The 24166-nt window shown below is 43.4% G+C and overlaps 1 protein-coding gene across 1 annotated transcript in view; it reads right to left on the bottom strand.

The window, feature by feature from the left end:
• LOC132378917 (annexin A7-like) overlaps window positions 1-24166 on the bottom strand; it is a 77620-nt gene that overhangs the window by 41130 nt on the left and 12324 nt on the right. Inside the window, exons 2-5 of the mRNA XM_059946233.1 lie at window positions 15703-15799; window positions 10384-10861; window positions 9543-9653; window positions 7333-7403 (exon numbers count right to left, since the gene is read on the bottom strand). Coding sequence (XP_059802216.1) covers window positions 7333-7403; window positions 9543-9653; window positions 10384-10861; window positions 15703-15747 — 705 coding nt within the window. The 5' untranslated portion in view covers window positions 15748-15799. The remainder of the gene's footprint in view (window positions 1-7332; window positions 7404-9542; window positions 9654-10383; window positions 10862-15702; window positions 15800-24166) is intronic.

Consider the following 24166-nt stretch of genomic DNA (forward strand, 5'->3'; position numbering starts at 1 on the left):
CCTGCAGCAGGTACTGCTTGAAATATTCAGTACATCCAAAGAGAGAGAGAGAGAGAGAGAGTTAAATTTGCAGATGATTATCTCACATTGCAACGTGTGATGTCTTCCTCTTCTGCTCCAAGTTTTCACTCCCGGTTTGGCCTCCCTGACACGCAGAGTGCTCCCTAACCTATCTGATATCTGGTAACGCTGTAGTCACTCAAGATCAAATAGTAAACCTCCTAGTACAGGATTTCTCAACTGGGGTTCTGTGACAGGGCAGGGAAAGAAGAAACGAACATTGTTTTTTGAACCGTGCTTGCAGTGGTGGGCAGTAACTGAGCAGTCCCGTCAGCAATCTCGTTAGAGGTCTCACGCACAACACGCCAGAGAACCTCAGCAGGTCGGGCAGCATCCGTGGAAACGAACAGTCAGCGTTTCCACAGATGCTGCCCGACCTGCTGAGTTCCTCCAACGTGTTGTGCGTGTTGCTTTGACCCCAGCATCTGCAGGTTATTTTGTGTTTTCGTTAGAGGCCTCTCAGCCCCAGTATGGCAGTGCGCAGTAGGACCATGTTTATTTGGTTGAGTCCAATCTCAGTGTTGGACGCGAGATATGGGAGGCCATTGATAATCGGTGAGCACTGTATTGCACAGAGGGGAGGATGGTAGGCTGATGAGCAGAGTGAAGTGCATTTTCCAAGCACTGAATGAACTCATCCAACTTGGGCTGTGACGTCAGCTTCTCTCTCCCAAATTACCTCCCTCAACTTCCCCTTACGTGCCACTGACTGACTTATGAGAGTAAATAATCTCTACCAGTGTAGTAGAAAATTGGAGGGAAACTTTCATTCTAAAGACAGGCCAGTGTGGTGACTTTTGAAAAGGAGGAGTGAGATGGAAGAGGAGGATTCTAGGTCTAAGCCTACAAACAATTCTGATATGGTTAATGATGAAGAATTACAATGTTCGGAGTTACTTTGCTGCACTACAGCAACAAAGAAGACAAAAAAGTCCGTCTTCACAATGAAAGCTTGGGTTTTACAAGGACTGATTTACAAGAGACCGTTTCGCTGATCACCTATGCCAGAGAAAGCAGGATCTCCCAGTGGCCATACATTCTAATTCCACGTCCCATTCCCATTCTGATATGTCTATCCATGGCCTCCTCTACTGTCAAGATGAAGCCACACTCAGGTTGGAGGAACAACACCTTATATACCGTCTGGATAGCCTCCAACCTGATGGCATGAACATTAACTTCTGCTAATGCCCCTCCTCCCCTTCTTACCCCATCCCTGATATATTTAGAGTTTTTTTTTGTTCCCCCCCCCCCTTCTTTTTCTTTCTCTCTCTGCCCATCACTCTACCTGTTCTCTATCTCCCTCTGGTGCTCCCCTCGCCCTTTCTTTTTCTCTCGGCCTCCCATCCCATGATCCTTTCCCTTCTCTAGCTCTGTATCCCTTTTGCCAATCACCTTTCTGGCTCTCAGCTTCACCCCACCCCCTCAGGTCTTCTATCATTTTGCATTTTTTCCTCCCCCTCCTACTTCCAAATCTCTTACTATCTTTCCTTTCAGTTAGTCCTGACGAAGAGTCTCGGCCCAAAACATTGACAGCGCTTCTCCCTATAGATGCTGCCTGACCTGCTGAGTTCCACCAGCATTTTGTGTGTGTTGCTTGAATTTCCAGCATCTGCAGATTTCCTCGTGTTTGAACAGTATTTTTCTCCCTTTTAACACAAGTGTATGACTGGGTAAGGGGCCCTTTCTCTGACTCTTCTGCCCAGCCTGAGAACTTGACTTTTGAGAGAAGAAGACCTTTGTGATTGGGCAGTCTGATCATGCAGTTGAGATGAGATTTACTGATCTGCCCTGGACAAGCTCTGGATTTCTGTGAAAGAAGAGTATCCTGCCAATCATAGGAAAACAATGAACATTTTGCTAAAGTTTTCAACTTCTTACATGTGCGTGCAAGCTTTTTCTTATTTACCAAGCATCCAGAGCAAGGACAGAAATCATCTATTTCAGTTGCAGGTGAAATCCGTGTGTGCTCATCTCAAATTCGACCTAGAACTGAGTATTTGTGAAGCAAAAATCAAGCAGAGGTTTCCCATGCTATGCCTATATTTGAGACTGATCATGTCACTTAGTAAGCAAATTTTTTTTCAAAGTCTAGTGTAAAATTATATCTTAGGTTTTTTTTTATTCATATTGCTTTGGCTTATGGTTTTTAGTAAATTTACTATTCAACATTGTCAATAAAATTTCACATTGTAAATAGCATTAATTAAAATCAATTTACAACCTTTACTTAAATTAAATCTAGCAAGCCTACCTTTAGAAAAATTAAATCCCATTTTGGCTTAAGCCAGTTATGTAACAGAAATTTATGAAAAGGAAAGAAAGAAATTAATTTCAAGTAAGGTAAGCTAAACTTAACTACCTGTATTTTTAAGAAAGGTTGGCTGAAGATTCATTCTCTACTAAAAAGAGCATTGACAATTATTTCTGGATTATTATATCTACAACATACTGATCATGCGAACATATTGTGAGCTGTAAATTTAATCATTTTTATGCAGGGATTCCCTGAGACTAGAAAATTATTTCAAGGGTTCCTCCAGGGCAAAAAGGTTGAGAAAGGCTGTCCTAATGTATCTTGGCTCTGTGTCAAATCCATGATTTTCCTAACCTCAACGTATCAAATACACAAAGCAGGGTTTAATATATTAATTGCCATGTTTACATTAATCACTGATACAACACACACAAAATGGTGGAGGAATTCCGCTGGTCAAGCAGCATCTACGGAGATGAATAAACTGTGAACGTTTTGGGCCGAGAGCCTTTGAATGGCCAGCATCTGCAGACTTCCTTTTGTCATTAATTACTGATACTGACTGCAGGTTTAACTAACCTACCATGAAAGAGAGCTAGTTTCCTCCAATCATCAAATTTTTGTCCGAAGCCCTTGATGTAAGCAGGACTTACCTCAAGGTCTCTCAGTAGCCCATCCCTACCCAGCCACAGTGAGCCTTTGTGAGTTTAAATCCCATCGTCCAATGGCTCTGTATGGTCTACCAAAGATTTCCCAGTCTTTTTAAACGAAAGCTCGACAGTGGTGCAGCAGACAGTGCTGTACCAGTGACTTTAACCATCCCATTGATGGTTAAATCCCCTGGTGTAGCCAGGCAACAGGAGAACTGCTGTGGTGATAGGCATGTGAGAGAAAATAGGCTGCAGGCAGATAATGGAGAAATAGGACTAATGATTGCACTCTGAGAGCTGGCATTCATGTTTTGAGTCATATGGTCTTACAAAAATATAAGAACTTGTTCAAACTCAGTATGATGCAACCCAATTCCACTCATCCAATACATAAAAGCCTGATGTCACAGGCCTTTCCTTTTAAGGTGTTGGGTTATTCTGAGGACTCTAAATCTAACAATCTGATAAAACCATAAGACAATAAGATATAGGAGCAGAATTAGGCCATTTGGCCCATTGAGTTTGCTCTACCATTCAATCATGGTTCATACTTTTTTATCCCCTTCTCAGCCCCATTCCCCAGCCTCCCCATAACCTCAGATGCCGTGTCAAATCAAAAACCTATCAAGCTCTGCCTTCAATAAAAATAACTAAATAGCCTTGCAGGAGGACAGAATGTTCTAATTTAATAGGAGAAAAGGTCAAGGGAAGATTTGGTGCCAATGTCCAAAATGATCACGCATTTTGATTAAGTGGACAAGCAGGAACTGCTTCCACTGACAGGATGAATGATTATATGAGGACTCAGATTTAAGTTAATTAGCAAAACAGCAGAGGCGGCATAATTCTTACATGCCACAAGTTGCCATGATCTGCAATGACTATAGAAGCAGATCTATTATGAACTTCTGAAAGGGAATTGTTGATACAATCTGAAGGGCAGAAATATAAATAAGACAGTGGAGAAGTCCCAAGAGAACTGGGATAACCATACCCCTCTGTTAAAGAGCTGTTGTAAGCTCAATGCAGAGAAAGGTCACTTTCTATATGGTACCATAGCACCATGCTGTTCACAAAACCCTTGGTTAGATAATATGCTGGGATCTGCCCCTTCACACTACCAAGATCCTGGGCTTGATCCTGTGTTACCAAGCACTGATCACCCTCTCTCAGTCCTGAAGCACCTCTCCTTGCGTTGGCAGACCTCATTCGCATAAACTACAGTTTGTGGTGGGTGGGAAAACATGATCTTGGAATGCAGGGGTAAAGCTTTGCAAGGCTAGAGATTCTGCAGGGAAATCTTCCTCTCCTGAGAGGCCAAGGGCTAAATGGAATGATTCGAATGGAAAGTGTCGCACAAGTTCAGTGACTAACAAGGGCACTGGGCTCATGCGTCACTGAAATCTGAATGAGCAGGAGGGTTTACTGTGCCTGCTACCTGTTTCATTGTGGATGCTCGCTGGGTACAGACAGCAGCTAAGACTCCTTGGCTCGGAACATGCCTGCTTTTCCTCAGGCACAGTTCCTAACGGATGGATCAAGAAATGTCGAGGAATTCCATCCCGTCTGTGTGGATAACCCTGAATTTCCTATCTCTGTGTTACTTTAATTCTCCATCTCACTTTGCTCTCTCTGACCTTGGGGATTTATACTGTCCCAGCAAAGCTCAAGCAAGTTCGAGGCTTAGCAATGTGGTACTTTATTGTCATCAGGCCTCTTTGCTGAAATCCAACAATTTCAAGTAACCAGTCTCTCCAGTTCTGCTGCAAGATTGTAACCTGCAATTCTTGCTCCAATGACGCTGCCTAACCTCTGAGTATTTTAGTAGTTCCTTTTATTTCAATTTTCCTGCATCTCCTCCAGGCAGATCATCCTTCAGTGTTGACAAGCACCGGTCACCCTCTCTCAGGGGCTGGACCACCTGTTGGTGTTGGTGTGTCCGGGTCATTCTGAGTGCTCTCGCCACCCATCCCCTCTCTCTACAAATTAAACTTTCTTGTTTCGAACGTTTTCCAGTTCTGATTGAAAGCCACGAACCTGAGATGTCAACTGTTTTTATATCTATTTATTTAGTGAATGACCTAATTCTGCTCCTATGTCTTATGGTCTTATTAACTCCAATATTAACTTCATCTGATACTTAATAAAGTTCTTTGAACTTTGAATATCGTCAAACTGCCTCAAGGTTGTTTACAGAAGTTACCAAGGAATGGAATGCTCAAGATTTGCACCTTTAAGGAACCAGCACCGATGTAACTGATTACTAATATCAATTAACATGGATATTTGTGAAAAAAAGTCAGTAGGCTGGAGCTCAGATTGAGGGAGCAGAAAGAGTAAAGACAACCTCAAGAGAGGGCAGACTAGAATACACTAGAGAGAACATAAATTCAAGGCTAAAGCAGAGCGAAACTACAAGGGAGATTACAGAGATAAGGGAAAAGTGAAAGCAATGAGGAGTGTATTTCAATGATTCCAGCAACAGGGGAAGAGTGAAGCCATAGGGAAGGGGGTGCATTTCAGCCAATACAGAGAGAGGGGAATCACTATCTATGGGATCAAAGGGAACCTTGCTTTGTGAATCCAGAACTGGCTTGCCCATAGAAGGCAAAGAGTGGTTGTAGATGGGTCATATTCTGCATGGAGGTCAGTCACCAGTGCTGTGCCTCAGGGATCTGTTCTGGGACTCTTACTCTTCATGATCTTTAAGACTGAATGGTCAAACTATGACCCAGAGAAAGCAAGTATACTGATAATTATACAGCTCAATGCTTGGCGTAGTGATGTGTTAGACACTGCTAGGGATCACAAACATCATGCCTCCTTGAAGGAAATTATGGCATTGGACCATAGATTATTGAAGAGCAGATTTTATTTGATTTTGATTGTGTAATCTGTCAGCAAATACAAATAGAGTACTCATTCTCCTCACCTGCAGACTTTAATGAGGCACACTAGACGGTATAGATATTTCCATCTCATCCCTTACACTCTGTTAAACATCCTCTGAACCATTTCAGTGACCCTGCAGAACCTGGATTCTGTTATCTGAACAGGGGCCGGTAGAGATCTATGTTCTATATGGGTTACAGTACTGGTGGACATTGTCCAACCAATATTTAACACTGGGAGTAAATTACTGGTGAGGTCAAGAATGCCGAGGTATAACACAGTGCACACAGTGCTCATCTCTTTATACTGACCAACTCCCCCTAAGCTCTCAGTTACTGTAGAAGTGGGGAGGGGTGCTTCGCAATATACCAGAGTGGTGGTACGGTACCAGTGGGAACACGACTGTCATAACATGGTATTAAGTCACAGTAGAGTTTCCATCAGGATTGTCACTGGTACAATATCAAAGAGAGAGAGGAACACAGAGGTTAGACAAACCCAATGGTATGAACAGTGAATTTTCAATTTGAGTTAATCCCTGCCCCCTGTGTTCCTTTCTTTCCCTTTCTGATTCACCCAGGTCCTCTCAGCCCCTCCCCCACTTTCTCCCAAAACCACCCCCAGCTTCCCCTATTACTCAAGTTTTGTTCTCCTCTCCCCTGATTCTATCTGCATACCACCTACACACTTCACATAATGGGCCTCTTCCCACTGGTTCCATCTTCCTCGTCTTTCGCTTATCACCTTCCACGCTTATTAAAGTCCAGCACCTGCAGCCTTGTGTATCTCCATATGATTTACCAATCCCTGTCTCCATCTGGCTTCATCAGCCCTTCATCACCCTGCTCGTCTGGTTCTGGCCTCTGTCTCGTCCTCCCCCTCATCTCTTCATACTGACCAACTCCCCCTAAGCTCTCAGTTCTGATGGAGGGTCTTGACCCGAAACATCAGTCACCCCTCTGCCTCCACAGATGCTGCCTGACCCACTGAGTTCCTCCGACAACTTGTCATTTGCTCTTCATCAAGTCTCAGCCCGAAACGTCAACAGTGCTTTTCCCTATAGATGCTGCCGGGCCTGCTGCGTTCCACCAGCATTTTGTGTGCGTTGCTTGTATTTCCAGCATCTGCAGATTTCCTCGTGACATACACCCAATGCTTCAGGAATAGCTTCTTCCCCTCTGCCTTCAGATTTCTGAATAGACAATGAATCCATGAACTCTACCTGACTACTTTTCCTCTCATATTCGCACTACTCATTTAATTTAATTCTTTTTACATACTTATTGTAATTTACATTTTTTTATTACGTATTGCAATACACTGCTGTCCCAAAACAACAAATTTTACCACATATGCCAGTGATATTAAGCCAGATTCTGATAAGAAAGGCAGGTTTAGATACAGTATCCCCATAATATACAACAGAAGGGTAGCCCGGTGATAGCTGGGCAGTGGGTTACACTGGTAACGTACCTGTGAAGGAGCTGGGTTGGGGCCACTTGGAACACCTCCTGCACCAGGCACTGGTCCAGACGGGTACCCACCTGAGAGAAATTAAACTTTCACAGTAAGTTCGGCTTGGCACGGTTACAGAGCAGTGTTACTTGTTCAATACAGCTGACACTTTCTTAAAGATTATTTTTCCCTTCCCTATTGATACTTGGATAATTCAATGGAATCAGGTGACTTACACACTCTCTCAAAGAGAATTACCCTTTGCAGGTGAATAAACTTTCTTACGTAACCATCCGATTGTGCCCTAGCCTAAGCTTCAGGTTCAAGCACATTTGAGCAGAATGTACTGTTACTATGCTGTACTTTGTATACTGTTGCAGCAGTACTGAACAGGTCAGTCTTTGCACAACAATGGACCTTCTGGATGTTGTGAAGAATATAATGCTGAGAATTGGTCAGACTGCATTTGGAGTATTGTGAGCAGTTTTGGACCCCTTATCTAAGAAAGGATATGCTGGCATTGGAGAGGGTCCAGAGCAGGTTCACTAGAATGATCCCAGGAATGAAAGGGTTAACATTGAGGGGCATTTGATGGCTCTGATCCTGTACTTGCCGGAGGGGGATCTCATTGAAATAAGATTGAAAAAAGAACAGAGAAAATTTGCCAGAATGTTGCAGGGACTTGAGGACCTGAGTTATTGGGCAAGGTTGGATAGGTTAATACTTTATTCCCTAGAATTGAGGGGAGATTTGATAGACGTATACAAATTTATGAGGGGTATAGATAGGGTAATGCAGGAAGACCTTTTCCACTGAGGTTGGGTGAGACAACTAGAGGTCATGGGTTAAGGGTGAAAGGTGAAATATTTAAGGGGAACTTCTTCACTTTGAGGGTGGTAAGAGTGTGGGGGCCAGCACATGTGGTGGAAGCAGGATCAGTTCAACATTTAAGAGAAATCTGGATAGGTACATGGTTGGGAGGGGTATAGAAGACTATGGTCTGGGTGCAGGTCGATGGGACGAGGCAGATTAATGGTTCAGCATGATCTAGATGGGCCAAAAGGCCTGCTTCTGTGCAGTAGTGTTTTCTGATTCTCTCCCATTGAAACCCATGAAATACTGAAAGGCTTTGACAGGGGGGATATGGAGAGGATGTTTCCTATAGTGGGTGAGTCTAGGACCAGAAGGAACAGACTCAGAATATAGACATCCATTTAGAACAGAGATGAAAAAGAATTTCTTTAGCAAGAGGGTGGTGAATCTATGGAATTTAGTGCCACAGATGGCTGTGGAGGCCAAATTATTCAGTACGTTTAAAGCAAAGGGTGACAAGATCTTGGTTAGTTGGGGTTTCAAAGAGAAGGCAGAAGAATGGGGCTGAGAGGGATAATACATCATCCGCGATGGAATGGTGGAGCAGACTCGATGGGCTTATGTCTTACGGTCTCATGGAATATGAGGAAAACTGAAGTTCAACCATATGAGGTATTAAAGTGTGGGGAATGAACAACAGTAGATGAGGATAATGGGTTAATAAAGCAGGAGACAGATATGTTATAATGGGAGGGAGCAGGAATTCACCTGGATGGTATATTACAAGATACTGGGAATGATTAGATCACTGCTTTTAGCAGGTCATTTCACAAACTGCTCCCAGGTTTCCTTCATAAATAAAATTAGTGACCATTTGCAAGTGACTATTAACTATTCAGGAAAATACATGACAGAAAACATAGAACAGTTCAGCACAGGAACAGGTTCTTCAGCTCAGCACAGTGTACCGAACTAATTCTACTAATTAAACTAACACCGGCACATGGCATATTCTTCCATTCTCTGCACATTTATATGCCTCAATTGTATTGCCTCTGTCACCCCTGGCAGAGCATTCCAGGCACCCAGCACTCTCTATGTACAAAAAAGTTGCCCCAAGCATTTCTTACAAAAATTTCCTCCTCTCATCATCGATAAATGCCCTTTATTATTGAACATTTCAATCCTGGCAGAGCGATACTGGCTGTCCATCCTCTTGATATTTTATTAGGTGTCTCTTAGCCTCCACAACTCCAGAAATCTGATATTCAAGAATCATTTAAAAGTGACAATTAAGAATGCAGTTTAAAATGCTGGAATGAACACCTTTTTTAAAAAATGTTAGTTGTATGAAAACTTTGAGAACGATAGGTTGCTCCAGTGTTTCGACACTGTCAGTGCTTCCCTTTCATTACCTGCAGGTGGGGCCCCGCCTCCCGAGTAGGTTTGGCCAGCAGGCTGAGGACATCCGCCATAGCCAGGGGCTCCGTAGCCAGGAGCAGCTCCAGGAGCAGTGCCGCCCGGACCTACAACAGAGAGATTCCTCACCGTCAATCCAGGAGAGGGTGCTTCATTCACCATGAGAGATGGACAGCCTGTAAAAGACACTCTTACTGCCTCAGCCACAATGCCCATTTATAAACAAAACTACTCCTTCCATTCTCTCCAACTTTCCTCGTCTCCATCTCCATGTTTCGTTGGGTCTCTGAGTTGCAGGCCGCTCCCTGTAATGTCACAAGCGAGGCTGAACTCCATCGCAGCGCAGATTGTTCTGAATTATAAGTTGATTTGTCACTTCTTTTAGCACAAAAGTACTAACATGGATTTTTATAGTTTCACTACCAGCTTGAACTACAAAGTCCTTTTCTTTTGCTTCACGTTGTTACAGTATATAGACAAGGAAACATATCCTCCCTCTAGAGACACAGGCGTATACTCATCTACTTTCACAATGCGAAGATACAGGTGGCTTTGCAGCTCTTCATGTGTGCACTCACTCACTCATCCACATAAGCATTCTCCCACCACAACCAAACTCATGCATACGTGTCTAATCTGATGCTACGTGCTTTTATCGCTGCTGCAAGCAAGTTTCAGACTCCTCCTTTATTCACCTGAACTTGGACATGGGACATAAAATCTGACTTTGATTTTGGTACACGGGCATGCAAAATTCCCAGAGGCTTGAACCAAAACTAATATCTGCAACTCACTGGAGCTTATCGCCTTAATGCAATCTCATGACATTGAGTTTACCTGCTGGATAGGAGGGGTATCCGGATCCTCCAGCTCCCCATCCGGGTTGGTTACCTGGAGGTGCAGGGTATCCCCCTGAAGCTGCCGCTGGGTACGTGCCCCCAGCACCCTGAGAGGGCCAACCTGGTGCCTGGGGGTATCCTCCGCCAGGTGCCGCTGGGTAGCTCCCGCCAGGTGCCCCTGGGTAGCCTCCTCCTGGTGCTGCTGGGTAGCCCCCGCCAGGTGCCGCTGGGTAGCTCCCACCAGGTGGCTGGGGGTATCCTCCGCCAGGTGCCGCTGGGTAGCTCCCGTCAGGTGCCCCTGGGTAGCCTCCTCCTGGTGCCGCTGGGTAGCCCCCAGCCCCTGGCGGGTATGCACCACCACCAACCCCTGGCGGGTAGGCTCCACCACCAGCTCCTGGTGGGTAGGCGCCACCACCAGCCGCTGGGTAGGGGTACTGCCCACCACCCTGGGGATATGCAGGCTGCCCGTCTGATTGCTGAAATAAACAGAGAAGTCACGTTCAGAACTGAAGCAAAAACCCACTTCACCTAGTTGACGCACACGTCATTGGAACATATTTTTAAGGTGGTGGCACTGAGTGCAAACACACAGGCGGCACGTGTACAGTACATAACGTACATGAAGAAACTACAAAAACTGCCTTTGTGGACAATGGCATCAGGGGCACTGAATCCAACATGGGACCCTCTCAGGCAGGTATTTCAAAAGGAATTTGTTTGTTCCTGTTCACAGAACAATTAGGGATGAATGGCCATTCAATCTCTTTGATTTATACAAACAGGGTGACCAGTGGTTTTTAAATGTCTGCGCTACCCTGTCTAGGGTTGTGTTCTAGATATTGATCACCAGGTTCAATACGTGCTCTCTTGCAGTTTAAAGTATACATTCCAAACCACCTTTCTCCAATTGCTTTTGATGGGCAGCGCGGTAGTGTAGTGGTTAGCACAATGCTATTACAGCACCAGTGAGCTGTGTTCAATTCTGCCGCTATCTGTAAGAAGTGTTTATGTTTGCCCCATGACCATGTGGGTTCAGAATCCGGTTTATTATCACCGGCATGTGATGTGAAATTTGTTAACTTAGCAGCAGCAATTCAATGCAATAGATAATCTAGAAGAGGAAAAAAAAATAAGTAAATCAATTGCGGTATATGTATATTCAATAGATTAAAAAATGTGCAAAAGCAGAAATACTGTATATTAAAAAAGTGAGGTAGTGTTCAGGGTTCAGCGTCCACTTAGGAATCAGATGGCAGAGGGGAAGAAGCTGTTCTTGAATTCCTGAGTGTGTGTCTTCAGGTTTCTGTACCTCCTACCTGATGGTAACAGTGAGAAAAGGGCATGCCCTGGGGGCTGCGGGTCCTTAATAATGGACACTGCCTTTCTGAGACACCGCTCCCTGAAGATATCCTGGGAACTTTGTAGGCTAGTACCCAAGATGGAGCTGATTAGATTTACAACCCTCTGAAGCTTCTGTCGGTTCTGTGCAGTAGCCCCTCCATACCAAACAGTAATGCAGCCTGTCAGAATGCTCTCCACAGTACATCTACAGAAGTTTTTGAGTGCATTTGTTGACATGCCAAACTCCTAATGAAGTATAGTGGCTGTCTTGCCTTCTTTATAACTCACGCTTTACAACGACACACTGGTTAGTAGGGTAAATGGTCACATGGGGTAATTGGATGGTGCAGAATCATTGGGGTGAAACCCTCCCTTATGTATCATCAGACAATGGTTGAAGATCTGCAATATATGTGGGATAAGCCAGGGATTTCAGTGGTTTGGTGTATGGATGACCAGTGTGCTTTGGGTGTGTGGACTGATTCAGAGAGTGACATGATCAGGACTGCAATGGAGCCAGTGTTCAGGAACACAGTTCAGTATAGTCAGAATCAGGAACCAGAAATACGATTCAGTGTTCAATCTGAATCAGGAACCAGGAACACGATTCAGTGTTCAGTCTGAATCAGGAACCAGGAACACGATTCAGTATACAGTCAGAATCAGGAACCAGGAACACGATTCAGTATACAGTCAGAATCAGGAACCAGAAATACGATTCAGTGTTCAGCTGGAATCAGGAACCAGGAACACGATTCAGTATACAGTCAGAATCAGGAACCAGAAATATGATTCAGTGTTCAGCTGGAATCAGGAACCAGGAACACGATTCAGTATACAGTCAGAATCAGGAACCAGGAACACGATTCAGTATACAGTCAGAATCAGGAACCAGGAACACGATTCAGTGTTCAATCTGAATCAGCAACCAGGAACACGATTCAGTATACAGTCAGAATCAGGAACCAGAAATACGATTCAGTGTTCAGCTGGAATCAGGAACCAGGAACATGATTCAGTGTACAGTCAGAATCAGGAACCAGAAATACGATTCAGTGTTCAGCTGGAATCAGGGACCAGGAACACGATTCAGTGTTCAGTCTGAATCAGGGACCAGGAACACGATTCAGTGTACAGTCAGAATCAGGGACCAGGAACACGATTCAGTGTTCAGTCTGAATCAGGGACCAGGAACACAATTCAGTGTTCAGCTGGAATCAGGGACCAGGAACACAATTCAGTATACAGTCAGAATTAGAGACCAGGAACACGATTCAGTGTATGGTCTGAATCAGGGACCAGGAACCCGATTCAGTGTACAGTGACCAGGAACAAGGTTCAGTGTACAGCCAGAATCAGGAATACAGTTCAGTGTACAGCCAGAATCAGGGACCAGGAACACATTTCTGTGTACAGTAGAATCAGGGACCAGGAACACAGTTTTGCGTACAGTAAAACCAGGGACTAGGAATACAGTTTTATGTACAGCCGGAATCAGGGACCAGGAACACATTTGTGTACAGTAGAACCAGGGACTAGGAACACAGTTTTGTGTACAGTAGAACTAGGGACTAGGAACACAGTTTTGTGTACAGCCGGAATCAGGGACCAGGAACACATTTGTTTACAGTAGAACCAGGGATCAGGAACACAGTTCCATGTACCGTCGGAATCAGGGACCAGGGATGCGGTTGAATATACAGCTGGGCTTGGGAGCTGGTGAGCAAAGTACATCTAAGTAAAGCGGGGGTCTTCCTCAGGTTTCTCCTTCCAGTGGTAAGTGCTGCTCCCAAATCAGTGTGAACTCTGTTCATATGGAGAAACAGTGGATGTGAAATTTACTGTCCAACAGTTCCAAGAAAAAAGCTGAGACTAGCACCAGCTACTACACATTGCTTCGTTTTAATCTCATAAAGCTTCTGACTCCCATTAATCAAGAAAAACTGTTGAATACCACTTCAAATTCAACTGCTAACACGCCCAGGGGAAGAGAAGTTGAAGGTCAAGACCTCAGAGCTGAACAGAACACATAATCTACTGGACAACAGTGATTCCTGACCCCCTAGATAGTTCTGAGACCTGGTCTACCTTCAACAGGCACTGAAACAGTCTATCAATGCTCCCCCTACATAGATCTCCAAAGTCACTGAAACAATAAGTAACCTTATCAGTGTCCTTTCCCCGGCTGGTATCCCAGTACTGACAACCTTGTTACCATCAGTCTACACAGTTTGTATGCCTGACACTGCACTTCAGAAACTGACATATAATTGTGAATGCTGAAAAGGAAGAGATTATAAAAGGTCAAGGTTTCAAGTCAATTATAGAAGTGCATATATGTCACTGAATACTACTTTGAGATTAATTTTCTTGTGGGCATTCATGGTAGAACAAAGAAATACAATAGAGTCAATGAAAAACCACACACAAACACTGACAACCAATACATGAAAGACAAAACTGTACAAATAAACAAAAATAATACTAGATAAATAATTCTGAGAACATGAGTTGCTGAGTCCTTGAAAGGAAGTTATCAGGCGGACACTTCTGAATTCAGTCAGCACTTATAAGCCAGGTAAGGAATTAGCAGGACATCAATGCAGTGAGGTAGAATGCTGTCTGTCTAAACAGCATCGACGTGGCAAATAAAGCTGGGCATATCACAACAACTTCATGAAGATATGTTAGATTAATAATGTCACACCCCAGTCAGTCAGAGTGAAGTGTATAGTGAAGGGCCATTGTGGGAGAATCCAACTCAGTCTCCACTCTCCATCCTTGATGCAGACTCCAACGAGCTCGTTCAACTGAATTCCTCCACTGACCAGTCCAGTTATACTGAGGGCAATTGTGCTGCCAGGTGCATAACACATTCAGTTGGGCTGGGAGAAACCAGGGATCTCTGGCTCCCTATACCACAGTATATAAATGGGGAGCTGTTCTGTCAAGGTAAAGAGAAGAACAGAATTTCATTTTGAAAGAATTAAAATACGCAATTCACGCACAGGAATGAGGCAAGAGCAGTGGAAAAAGACAAAGCAAATGTGTTTGTTCTTGCTATGTGATCGCAGGAATGGAGGCTGCCATTTTGTGAGAATCTTCTTGTAGCTGCCATTTTGTGAACTGCTTTTTCAGCTCAGGGATAGCTTATTCAGAGTACGTGAACATGGACTATATGAATTTTCTGCAGACATGGTAAACCTGAGACCATTTTCAGGTAAGTTGTTTATTGTATAGAAGGAACAGCTTGTGATTTGGTGGTCTGCACCCGGTGTTTGGCTGACCTGGTTGGACTAGTTTGAACCAATCTGAGTTGGAAAGAAAAAAGGAGATTACCTAAGGAGGAAAGAGCCAAAAGGTAATATTGCTTGGAGCCTTGGGCCAATTCTAATGAGAAGCTGACGCAGGTCAAGTAGATGAGCTTGAGCCAACAAAGTTGAAAGATACCAGATTGATCTGCTAAGGAAAAGGATGAGAACAGAGGATTTTGGGAGTATAGACAGCGACAACTCTGTGGAGACCAACCATCGCAGAAGTGGATGACCCCATATAGGAAACGTGGATTTTACATCAGGATCACGAGGAATGTTTGACAAGGGTAGACTCCTTTCCTTGGATATTACATTTTCCATTCTTTGACTGTTCATGGAGGGTCAGGGAAATCGAGTGAGTATGGACAGAGATATTTAGTTTTATAAATTCATGTGCTTGTTAACTAAGCCAATAAAGGTACTTGTCAGTAAATACTCATTCTCTCTGTACTCATCTGACCATCATTGTTGAGGGTTAATACCTGCAATAATTTTTTTTGGTGTCAGAATAAACTATTGCTGAATGAATCCAGGCTAAGTGGAAGATTTTCACTTCCTTATCAACATGGTCTCTTTCCTAGCAAGGGTCTTAAGAGGCAAAGGAGATCACATGGATAAAGTGTATTTTGATTATTGGAAGTATTTATAACCAAAGTACTTACAGGATAGGCTGGATAGCCAGATGGGGGGTAGCCAGGGTATGCCATGCTAAATGATTAGACACAAAGCCTAAGATGCTTGGTCAAGATTCCACAGCTTCTGAAAGTACAAAACAAGATATGACCATTTAGACTTACTTCAAAAACAATCTGCATTCACATAGTACCACTAATGCAGTCAGAGGTTCCCACCTGCTTCAAAATGGTGACAATCATACCAGTGCCCAAGAAGAGCAGGGTGAGCTGCCTCAATGACCAATGCCCATCACCCAGTTGCACTCACATCTACTTTGACAAGATGCTTTGAGGGGTTGGACCTGGTAAGAATCAACTCCTATCTTAGCAAGAACTTGGACCTGTTGCAATTTGCCTATCACCATAGAAGGTCCGTCTACTCGGCCTTGGACCACAGGGACAACAGCAAAATCTATGTCAGACTGCTGTTTATTGATCACAGCTCAGAGTTTAACACAATCATACCCACAGGTCTAATCAACAACCTCCAGATCCTGGGCCCCACTATCTCCCTTGAGAACTAGATCCATGATTTCCTCACCAGGAGACCACAGTCAGTGTGGACTGGAAATACATCTGCTCCTTGCTGACAATCCACACTGCCACATCTCAAGAATGTACACTTAGCCCACGGCTCTACTCCCTCTACACCTATGACTGTGGTTTGGCACAGCTGAAATGCCATATATGAATTTGCCAACCACACAACTATTATTGGCAGAACTTCAGGCGGTGAGGAGAAGGTGTACAGGAGTGAGGTATAGCAGCTGGTTGAGTGGTGTTGCAACAACAACCTTGCACTCAATGTCAATGAGACAAAAAACTGATTGTGTACTTTAGAAAGGGTCAGACAAGAGAACACACGCCAGTCCTCATAGAGGGATTAGAAATGGAAAGGGTGAGCAGTTTCAAGTTCCTGGGTATCAATATCACTGAAGATCTATCATGGGTCCAACATACTGATGCAATTAAAGAAGTCATGATAGCAGTTAAATTTCATTAGGAGTTTGAGGACATGTAGCATGTCACCAAAGACTCTCACAAATTTCTACAGATGTATGATGGAGAGCATTCTAAATGGTGTGGAGGGACCATTGCACAGGATTGAAAAAAGCTGCTGAAAGACGTAAACTCAGCCAGCTCCATCATGGGCACTAACCTCCACAGCATCGAGGGCACCTTTAAAAGGCAAAGGCTCAAAAAAGGCAGCATCCAACATTAGGGAGCCCCATCACCCAGGACATTATATCTTCTCATTGCGACCATCAAGGAAGAGATACAGGAGCCTGAAGGAACACACTCAACAATTCAGGAACAGCGTTTTCCCCTCTGCCACCTAATTTCTGAATGCAGAATGGACCCAGGCACACTCCCTCAGTATTATTTTTTTCTTATTTTTGTTCACTTTTTGCACTACTTATTTAATTTTTCATATATATTCCTTATTGTAACTTATTGTCTTTATTATTATGTACATATTGCAATCTACTGCTGCAGTAAAACAACGAATTTCATGACATATGGCCTGAGATATTTAACCTTATTTTGATTCTGACAAATGCATTCAGATTCTTAAATTACTGCTGCAGGATTGGAACTATTGTTTGACCAGTAACACAACCAGCTCATTACCACACTCACACATGTAAATACAGTTCTGTGTGGCATAGTAACAGGTGGAGCAACTGAGTTCAAAGTACGTCTCCAGCTTGCAGAAACTAGGAGAGGGAAGGGACCAGAGGTAAAGACGTAATAAAGGTTAACTCTTCCCACACAAGCACACAATTGGAATGGAAAAGCACACTTGGGTGCATGAAATAAACACCACACAAAACTAATAAATATATATATAGTCACCTCAACCAGGGTCAGTGACAGCAGATTCCTCAGACAGGCATAACAATCAAATTGAGGAACTGTTTTTATCTGCATTATACTATATCATGCCACATGTTCAGAGCACCACCTGAACGTCAAGTTATTACAGCTGGAATGGGCTTTTCTATAAAATTTTTTTTGGGGATTTCAGTCTGACAGGGAAGGCCAGCATCTTTTGGTCAGTTTTAACTGCCCTTCATTTAGTTGTTTCCTATTTGAACCATGACTGTCCTGCTGACAGGGCTCCCAAAGTCTTGCTGAGAGGGAGTTCCCAGATTTAGACTTTGATAATGGCGGGATGGTAATATAGAGTATTTTCAGATTGGGATGATGTGTGACTTGGAAGGGAGCTTGAAGTTAGTGACATACGTGCCAGCCCTGTTTTGGTTGGTGGTAGAGGCTATGATTTCAGAAGTGATACTACTGAGGCATGTATATTTCTGGGGATGCTTCATGGGACTTTTCCCCTTGAAAGGGAATCTAAAATTAGTGGGCGTAGCTTTTTATGCACATTTTATACTGATAAGCAGGAATTTCTTCTCTCAGGAGTGTTTTGAGACTTTGAAAGTCTCTACCCTAAAGACACATGGAGGCAGAGTCACTGAGAATATTCAAGGATAAGACAAACATATTTTGGACTAAAGCCAAGACAAGCAGAATAGGACACAACACAGTCAGGAAACTGAAGTTGAGGCCAAGATCTTGTCAAATATTATTTTGTTGCATGGCATGCAGGCTTGAGGGATCCAATGGCCTTCTCCTCCTATTTCACTTAAAGGGTGACACAAACACCCAAGGTTTGATTGCTGATATTTGATGACCTCTGAAACTGAAAGTACACAGGATAGGAAAGAAGATTAATGATGGGCATCATTTAGAAGTTTATTCAAGACCTGATAGTTTAATGCAGTACAAATCAAAAGGCATCTACAGGAACATAAAATGATTTATTTATTTAGACATACAGTGCAGAACAGGCCCTTCAGGCCTAGCAACCCACTGATTTAACCCAAGCCTAATCACAGGTCAATTTACAATGACCAATTATTCTACTAACCAGGACATCTTTGGACTGTGGGAGGAAACTGGAGCACCCGGAGGAAACCCACATGCACACAGGAAGGACAAACAAACTTCCTTACAGAGGACACCAAAACTGAACTCCGAACTTTGACTTCCCGAGTTGGAATAGTGTCAGTTTTGTCACCATGGCAACTGTTGGACTGAACACAACCAGAGCTTCACTGGGGCAAGAAATTTCAATGCACTCTGGTGTATCTTACAATAAACTCATCTGAATCGAAATCTTGATGGAAATGATTTGTGGCTAGAATGAAGAGTATGCTGTAAGGATAGATTCTAAAAACAAGGGAGATCTACGAAAAATGGCTACAGTGATTTGGGGGAATGTTTCAAAAATGGAGAAGTTTGGCCTCTCACTCTTTTGATTCCATTTCCATAAAAGAACAAGAGCAAGTTGGCCAGAAAATCTAAGAAATACACAAAGGTTTGTTAGAGAGTGGGGTGCAGGAATATCTGTTGCTGCTGAGTTGATGGATGGGAATTTATTTATAAAAGTAGCACACCCCTAGGATGTTGCAAATACTTCAGTGCCAATGATAACTTGAAAAGCTGCCAGCAAGATTGGCCGCCATTTATACAAAGCAAGTTCCCACATTGAGTTACAGAGAGCAATTTTTATGGTCGCTGGCTGAGAAGACCTCCAATAGGACCACAGCCTTGTCCTGGTTTGAGGGTTTGCATGGCTCATTGACCTAGAGAGCTATGTCAGCTGGAGTCAAGGCTTTATGCTTTGACTCCTGGTGAAGTCATCCATACCAAATAGGTCAAAGGTTAGAGACCAGACTTAGGGGTTCAGCTCAGTACTAACAACACTGATTGGTCAAACAAAACTGTTATGGAAACAGCAATGAAGAATTCTTCTACATATGTCTCTGTCCAGGCCTTGCATGACTAACAGTAATAAAAGCCAAGAGGAATCTTCTGGTATGATTAAGGAAGCCCTGAATACCGCTGAACTGACAGAGGAGGAAGTCACTGCTTCCCTAAACAACAGTGGCACAACAGGCATTCTTATTGAGAAGAATGGCGTTCAGGATTCTAGAAGAATTTCCTGCTCTTATTTAAACACTGTCAAAGAAGAGTAGAAAATCTACCCTCCTGCTATCAGATTTTCTTGACAGGAGGAGGGTTACTGCTTGAAGCAATGACAGTATAGCACTCCCCCAGAACTGGGCTGGCACATCAATTCGACTCACATTCTTTGAATTAGTTGTGCATGAAACCCAAGTCAGCATACAGAACAAATACAGTATTGGTAAGCAATAAAGATGGCTAAAGTTTGGGCATTGCTTCCTTGACACGGGCCATAATCAGTTTAAATACAATCAACTCTCCCCTCGCCTCCCATTTGTTTGTGTGGATTTTGTGGATCTTTTCCTGTCCGTGTTGAATGACACAGCAGAGGAGCCATTCAGCCCATCATGCTTATGCAAGCTCAATGGAAGCTCCTTAAAGGTTCAACACACTTGCCTAGCGTTCAAAGTACAGGCGGTTTCCAGTTTATGATAGGGTTTTTTCCCCCGAGAACAATTTGTAACCAGAATTGTTTGCAAGTCAGAACTGAACTGGAGCAGTGTGTGGATTACAGAAACAGCTGCGATGGGGAAACTGGTTGCCAGCCTGCTTCAGTGAGTGAGTGAGAGCGTGAGTCGGCGTAGGGCTCGCAGGTCTGCTCAGCTCAATCCAAGCCCCTGAATGTTGCCGGGGTTGTGGAGAGATGGCAAGCAGAAATGCCCATTTCCACCCAGAGTATGTCCGCAGCCACGCGGAAGCCAGCAAATTCCCTTTCACTCCATCCACCCCACCGGCATTTTCAACACTCTTTCTTTGGCCGTAAGCTGGGAGTTGGCAACCTGAGGAAGACCTATAGCAAGATAAACAGTACTGGGAAAAAGTCATAGGCACATAAATATTAGCTAGGGAGCCTAAAACATTTGCACAGTACTACAGCAATTTTATGCATTGGATTGTACTGCTGCCACAAAAAAAACAAATTTTATGATATCAATCTAATTCTGATAGGGGTCTTTATAGTGGACTGAGAGTGAAAAGGGCGCACGGAATCATGGTTGGAAAAAGGGGAGGGAACGGGAAACACCAGAGAGACATTCTTTAGTGATCAATAAACCAATTGTTTGGAATCAAATGACCTTGCCTGGTGTCTCAGGGCTGGGCCTATCTGTACCCACACAAACACCCTGCCCCTGGCACTCCTCTTTTGCCATCTGTCCCACTCACTTCCTGCAGCACTCCACCCTCACCACTCCCATCATCGTTCCCTCCCATCAGATTTACAAACTCACTCTCCCTTCCACATTGACAAATAGAGCACTGTGGAAATGTCTAGGCACCCCAGCTATAAATATGTGCCCAAGACTTTGCATAGTACAGTGCTTATTCTAATTTATTTCTACTTCCACCTACCTCTGATTCTAACCCAAACTAATTTAAACCTGTGTTTTCTCTAACTGAAAATAACATAGGATCTTGTGAATAAAACATGGGAGAGTCGTTTAATGTGCTTAACAAAAGCAAAAGCCCTTTATTTCCAATGTGTATAAACCAAAAGCAGTCGCTTTACACTGATGTCATTACGTCAGACACTGTCTCTTAAAGTGAACACAACTACTCAATGACGGTGTTTGTGAATTATGTTGAACAGTTTCTATAATGAACAATATGTGTCATCTGTCACCCATTACATTACCCTATACAGGCCCCCCCAGAATTCCCCAAAACTGGCATTGAGAGTTTGTCTGGAGCTCCTATGAGGCATGTAGCCCAGGTCCTATGTACCTTGGTTGGAGTAACAGCCAGACCCTCTGGCTCACCTAGGCATGTGCTGACAAGCACATGGTTATGTCTTGATGCAGGGGGTATGACAGTGGAACCATCCAGGTCTTGCTGGGCCAGTTTAAGGCGATATAAGGAAATGCATTCAGGTTTACCCTTCCTATCGACAATAAGTCTTTTTGCCCTGTTCCAAAATGCAGGAAGGACCATTGCAAGGGGGCTTAAAGGAGTGTTGATGCGCATCAGAGCAGACATAAATGATCAAGGTAGAATGCAGATCAACTGGAACCCAAGAGTGCTGTACGCCATGATGGGAGGTAGGAATAGGCATAAAGGAACTGAGCTTACTAAGCAGTGCTGTGCACACTTGATCAGGCATTTGGTACACAAACAATTCTTTAAAAATAAAGCAAGGATGGTGATTGACCAGGAGAGATAGGCACTAGTTCTGAAGGCCTAGCATCACCCAGGTTGGGCAAAGAGAGCGACTGTTTGGCGCACTCAGGCTCAGTCCAAAAGTCAATAATAGGTGAGTTGTCAGAGTGACATGTTCATCACAAGCTGGCAGGTCTTCTAGTAGATGCCCCACGCTGGTTGCGACGGAACTACATAGCAATGCTACGATTTAATAAAATTTGGTACTGACTGTGGAGATTTCTCACAGTGTGAACTGGGTTTCCGCTTGTGCAAACGCACGGTAGCGGGCTGCTCCAAAACTCTGGCAAACTGTATTGGTTGACGTGTCGTTGAGTAACTCTAGAACTCTCTGACAGGTTTGGGGTCACCAATGTGGAATTTTGTGAATAAAACATTAGAGTCATCTTATGTGCTTAACAAAAGCTGCAGCCCTTTAATTCCATTAGAAAGAAAACAAAAGCAGTTACCTCACACTGATGTCATTACGTCAGACACTGTCTCTTAAAGTGAAACATAACTCAATGACGGTGTTTGTGAATTATGTAGAATAGTTTCTACTATTAACAATATGTGTCATCTGTCACCTATTACATTACCCTACACCAGCACCTTTTTCTTTATTTTTGGAAATCTCTTGGTTGTGAGTAATTCTTTAGATTTTCCTTTAACCATCTGTGCTTTAAGAATATTTACTCCACATTAATGGCATATTAGGACTAGAATATAAAAGTAAGGATGTAATTTTTAGGCTTTATATGGCACTGGTGAGGCCTCACTTGGAGTTCTGTGAGCAGTTTTGGACTCCTTATCTAAGAAAGGATGTGCTGACATTGGAGAGGATTCAAAGGAGATTTATGAAAATGATTCCAGGATTGAAAGGCTGATCATATGAGGAGTGTTTGATGGCTCTGGGCCTGTACTCATTGGAATTCAGAAGAATGAGGTGAAATTTCATTGCAACTCATCGAATGTTGAAAGGCCTTGGTAAGAGTGGATGTGGAGTGAATGTCTTATACGGTTGGGCTGTCTAAGACTGGAGGACACAGCCTCAGAAAGAGGGATATCCATTTAGAACAGAGATGAAGAGGAATTACTTTAGCCAGAGAGTAGTGAATTTGTGGACTGAGTGTGTGAAATGCAATGTTGGCATTTATTTCAAGGGGAATAAAATATAAAAGAAAGGAGATAATGTTGAGTCTTTATAAGATGCTAGTCAGGCTGCACTTGGAATATTGTCTACAGTTTTGGGCCTCATCTCTCAGAAAGGATGTGTTTTCATTGGAGAGAGTCCAAAGGAGGTTCACAAGGATGATTCCAGGAATAATGGGGTTAACATATGAGGAGTGTTTGGCAGCTTTGGGCCTGTACTCTCTGGAATTTAGAAGAATGCGGGGGGGGGGGGGGGCAGATCTCATTGAATTCCTACTGAGTGTTGAAAGGACGAGGTAGGGTGGATGTGGAAAGGATGTTTCCTATTGTGGGGGTATCCAGAACTGGAGGGCATAGCCTCAAAATTGAGTGGTGACCTTTTAGAACAGAGGTAAGGAGGAACTTCTTTAGCCGGACTACGGTGGAAGCCAAATCTGTGGGTATACTTAAGGCGGAAATTGATCGTTTCCTGATCAGTCAGGGCAACAAAGAATATGGCAAGAAGGCAGGTGTATGGGGTTGATTTTCCCTCCATGGGAAACATTATTTCCACATCTACTCTGTCTAGGCCTTTCAACATTCGAAGGGTTTCAATGAGATTCCCCTCATCCTTCTAAATTCCAGAGAGTACTGACTCAGAGATATCAAACGTTCCTTGTATGATAACTCTTTCATACCCAGAATCATCCTTGTGAACCTCCTCTGAACACTCTCCAATGCCAGCATATTTTTTCTTAAGATGAGGAGCTCAAAATTGTTCACAATACTCAAGGTGAGGCCTCAACAGGGCCTTATAAAGCCCCAGCATCACATCCCTGCTCTTGTGTTCTAAAACTCTTGAAATGAATGCTAACATTGTATTTGCCTTCCTCATCACTGACTCAATCTGCAAGTTAACCTTTAGGATTCCCAAGTCCCTTTGCATCTCAGATTTTTGGATTTTCTCCCCATTTATAAAATAATCTGCACATTTATTTCTACTATCAAAGTGCATGACCATGCATTTTCCAACATTATATTTCATTTGTCACTCCCTTGCCCATTCTTCTAATCTAAGTCCTTCTGCAGCCTGCATGTTTCCTCAACACTACCTGCCCTCCACTAATCTTTGTATCATCTGCAAACTTGGCAA

The sequence above is a fragment of the Hypanus sabinus genome, chromosome 21 (genome assembly GCF_030144855.1).
Source record: "Hypanus sabinus isolate sHypSab1 chromosome 21, sHypSab1.hap1, whole genome shotgun sequence".
Classification (NCBI taxonomy): Eukaryota; Metazoa; Chordata; class Chondrichthyes; order Myliobatiformes; family Dasyatidae; genus Hypanus; species Hypanus sabinus.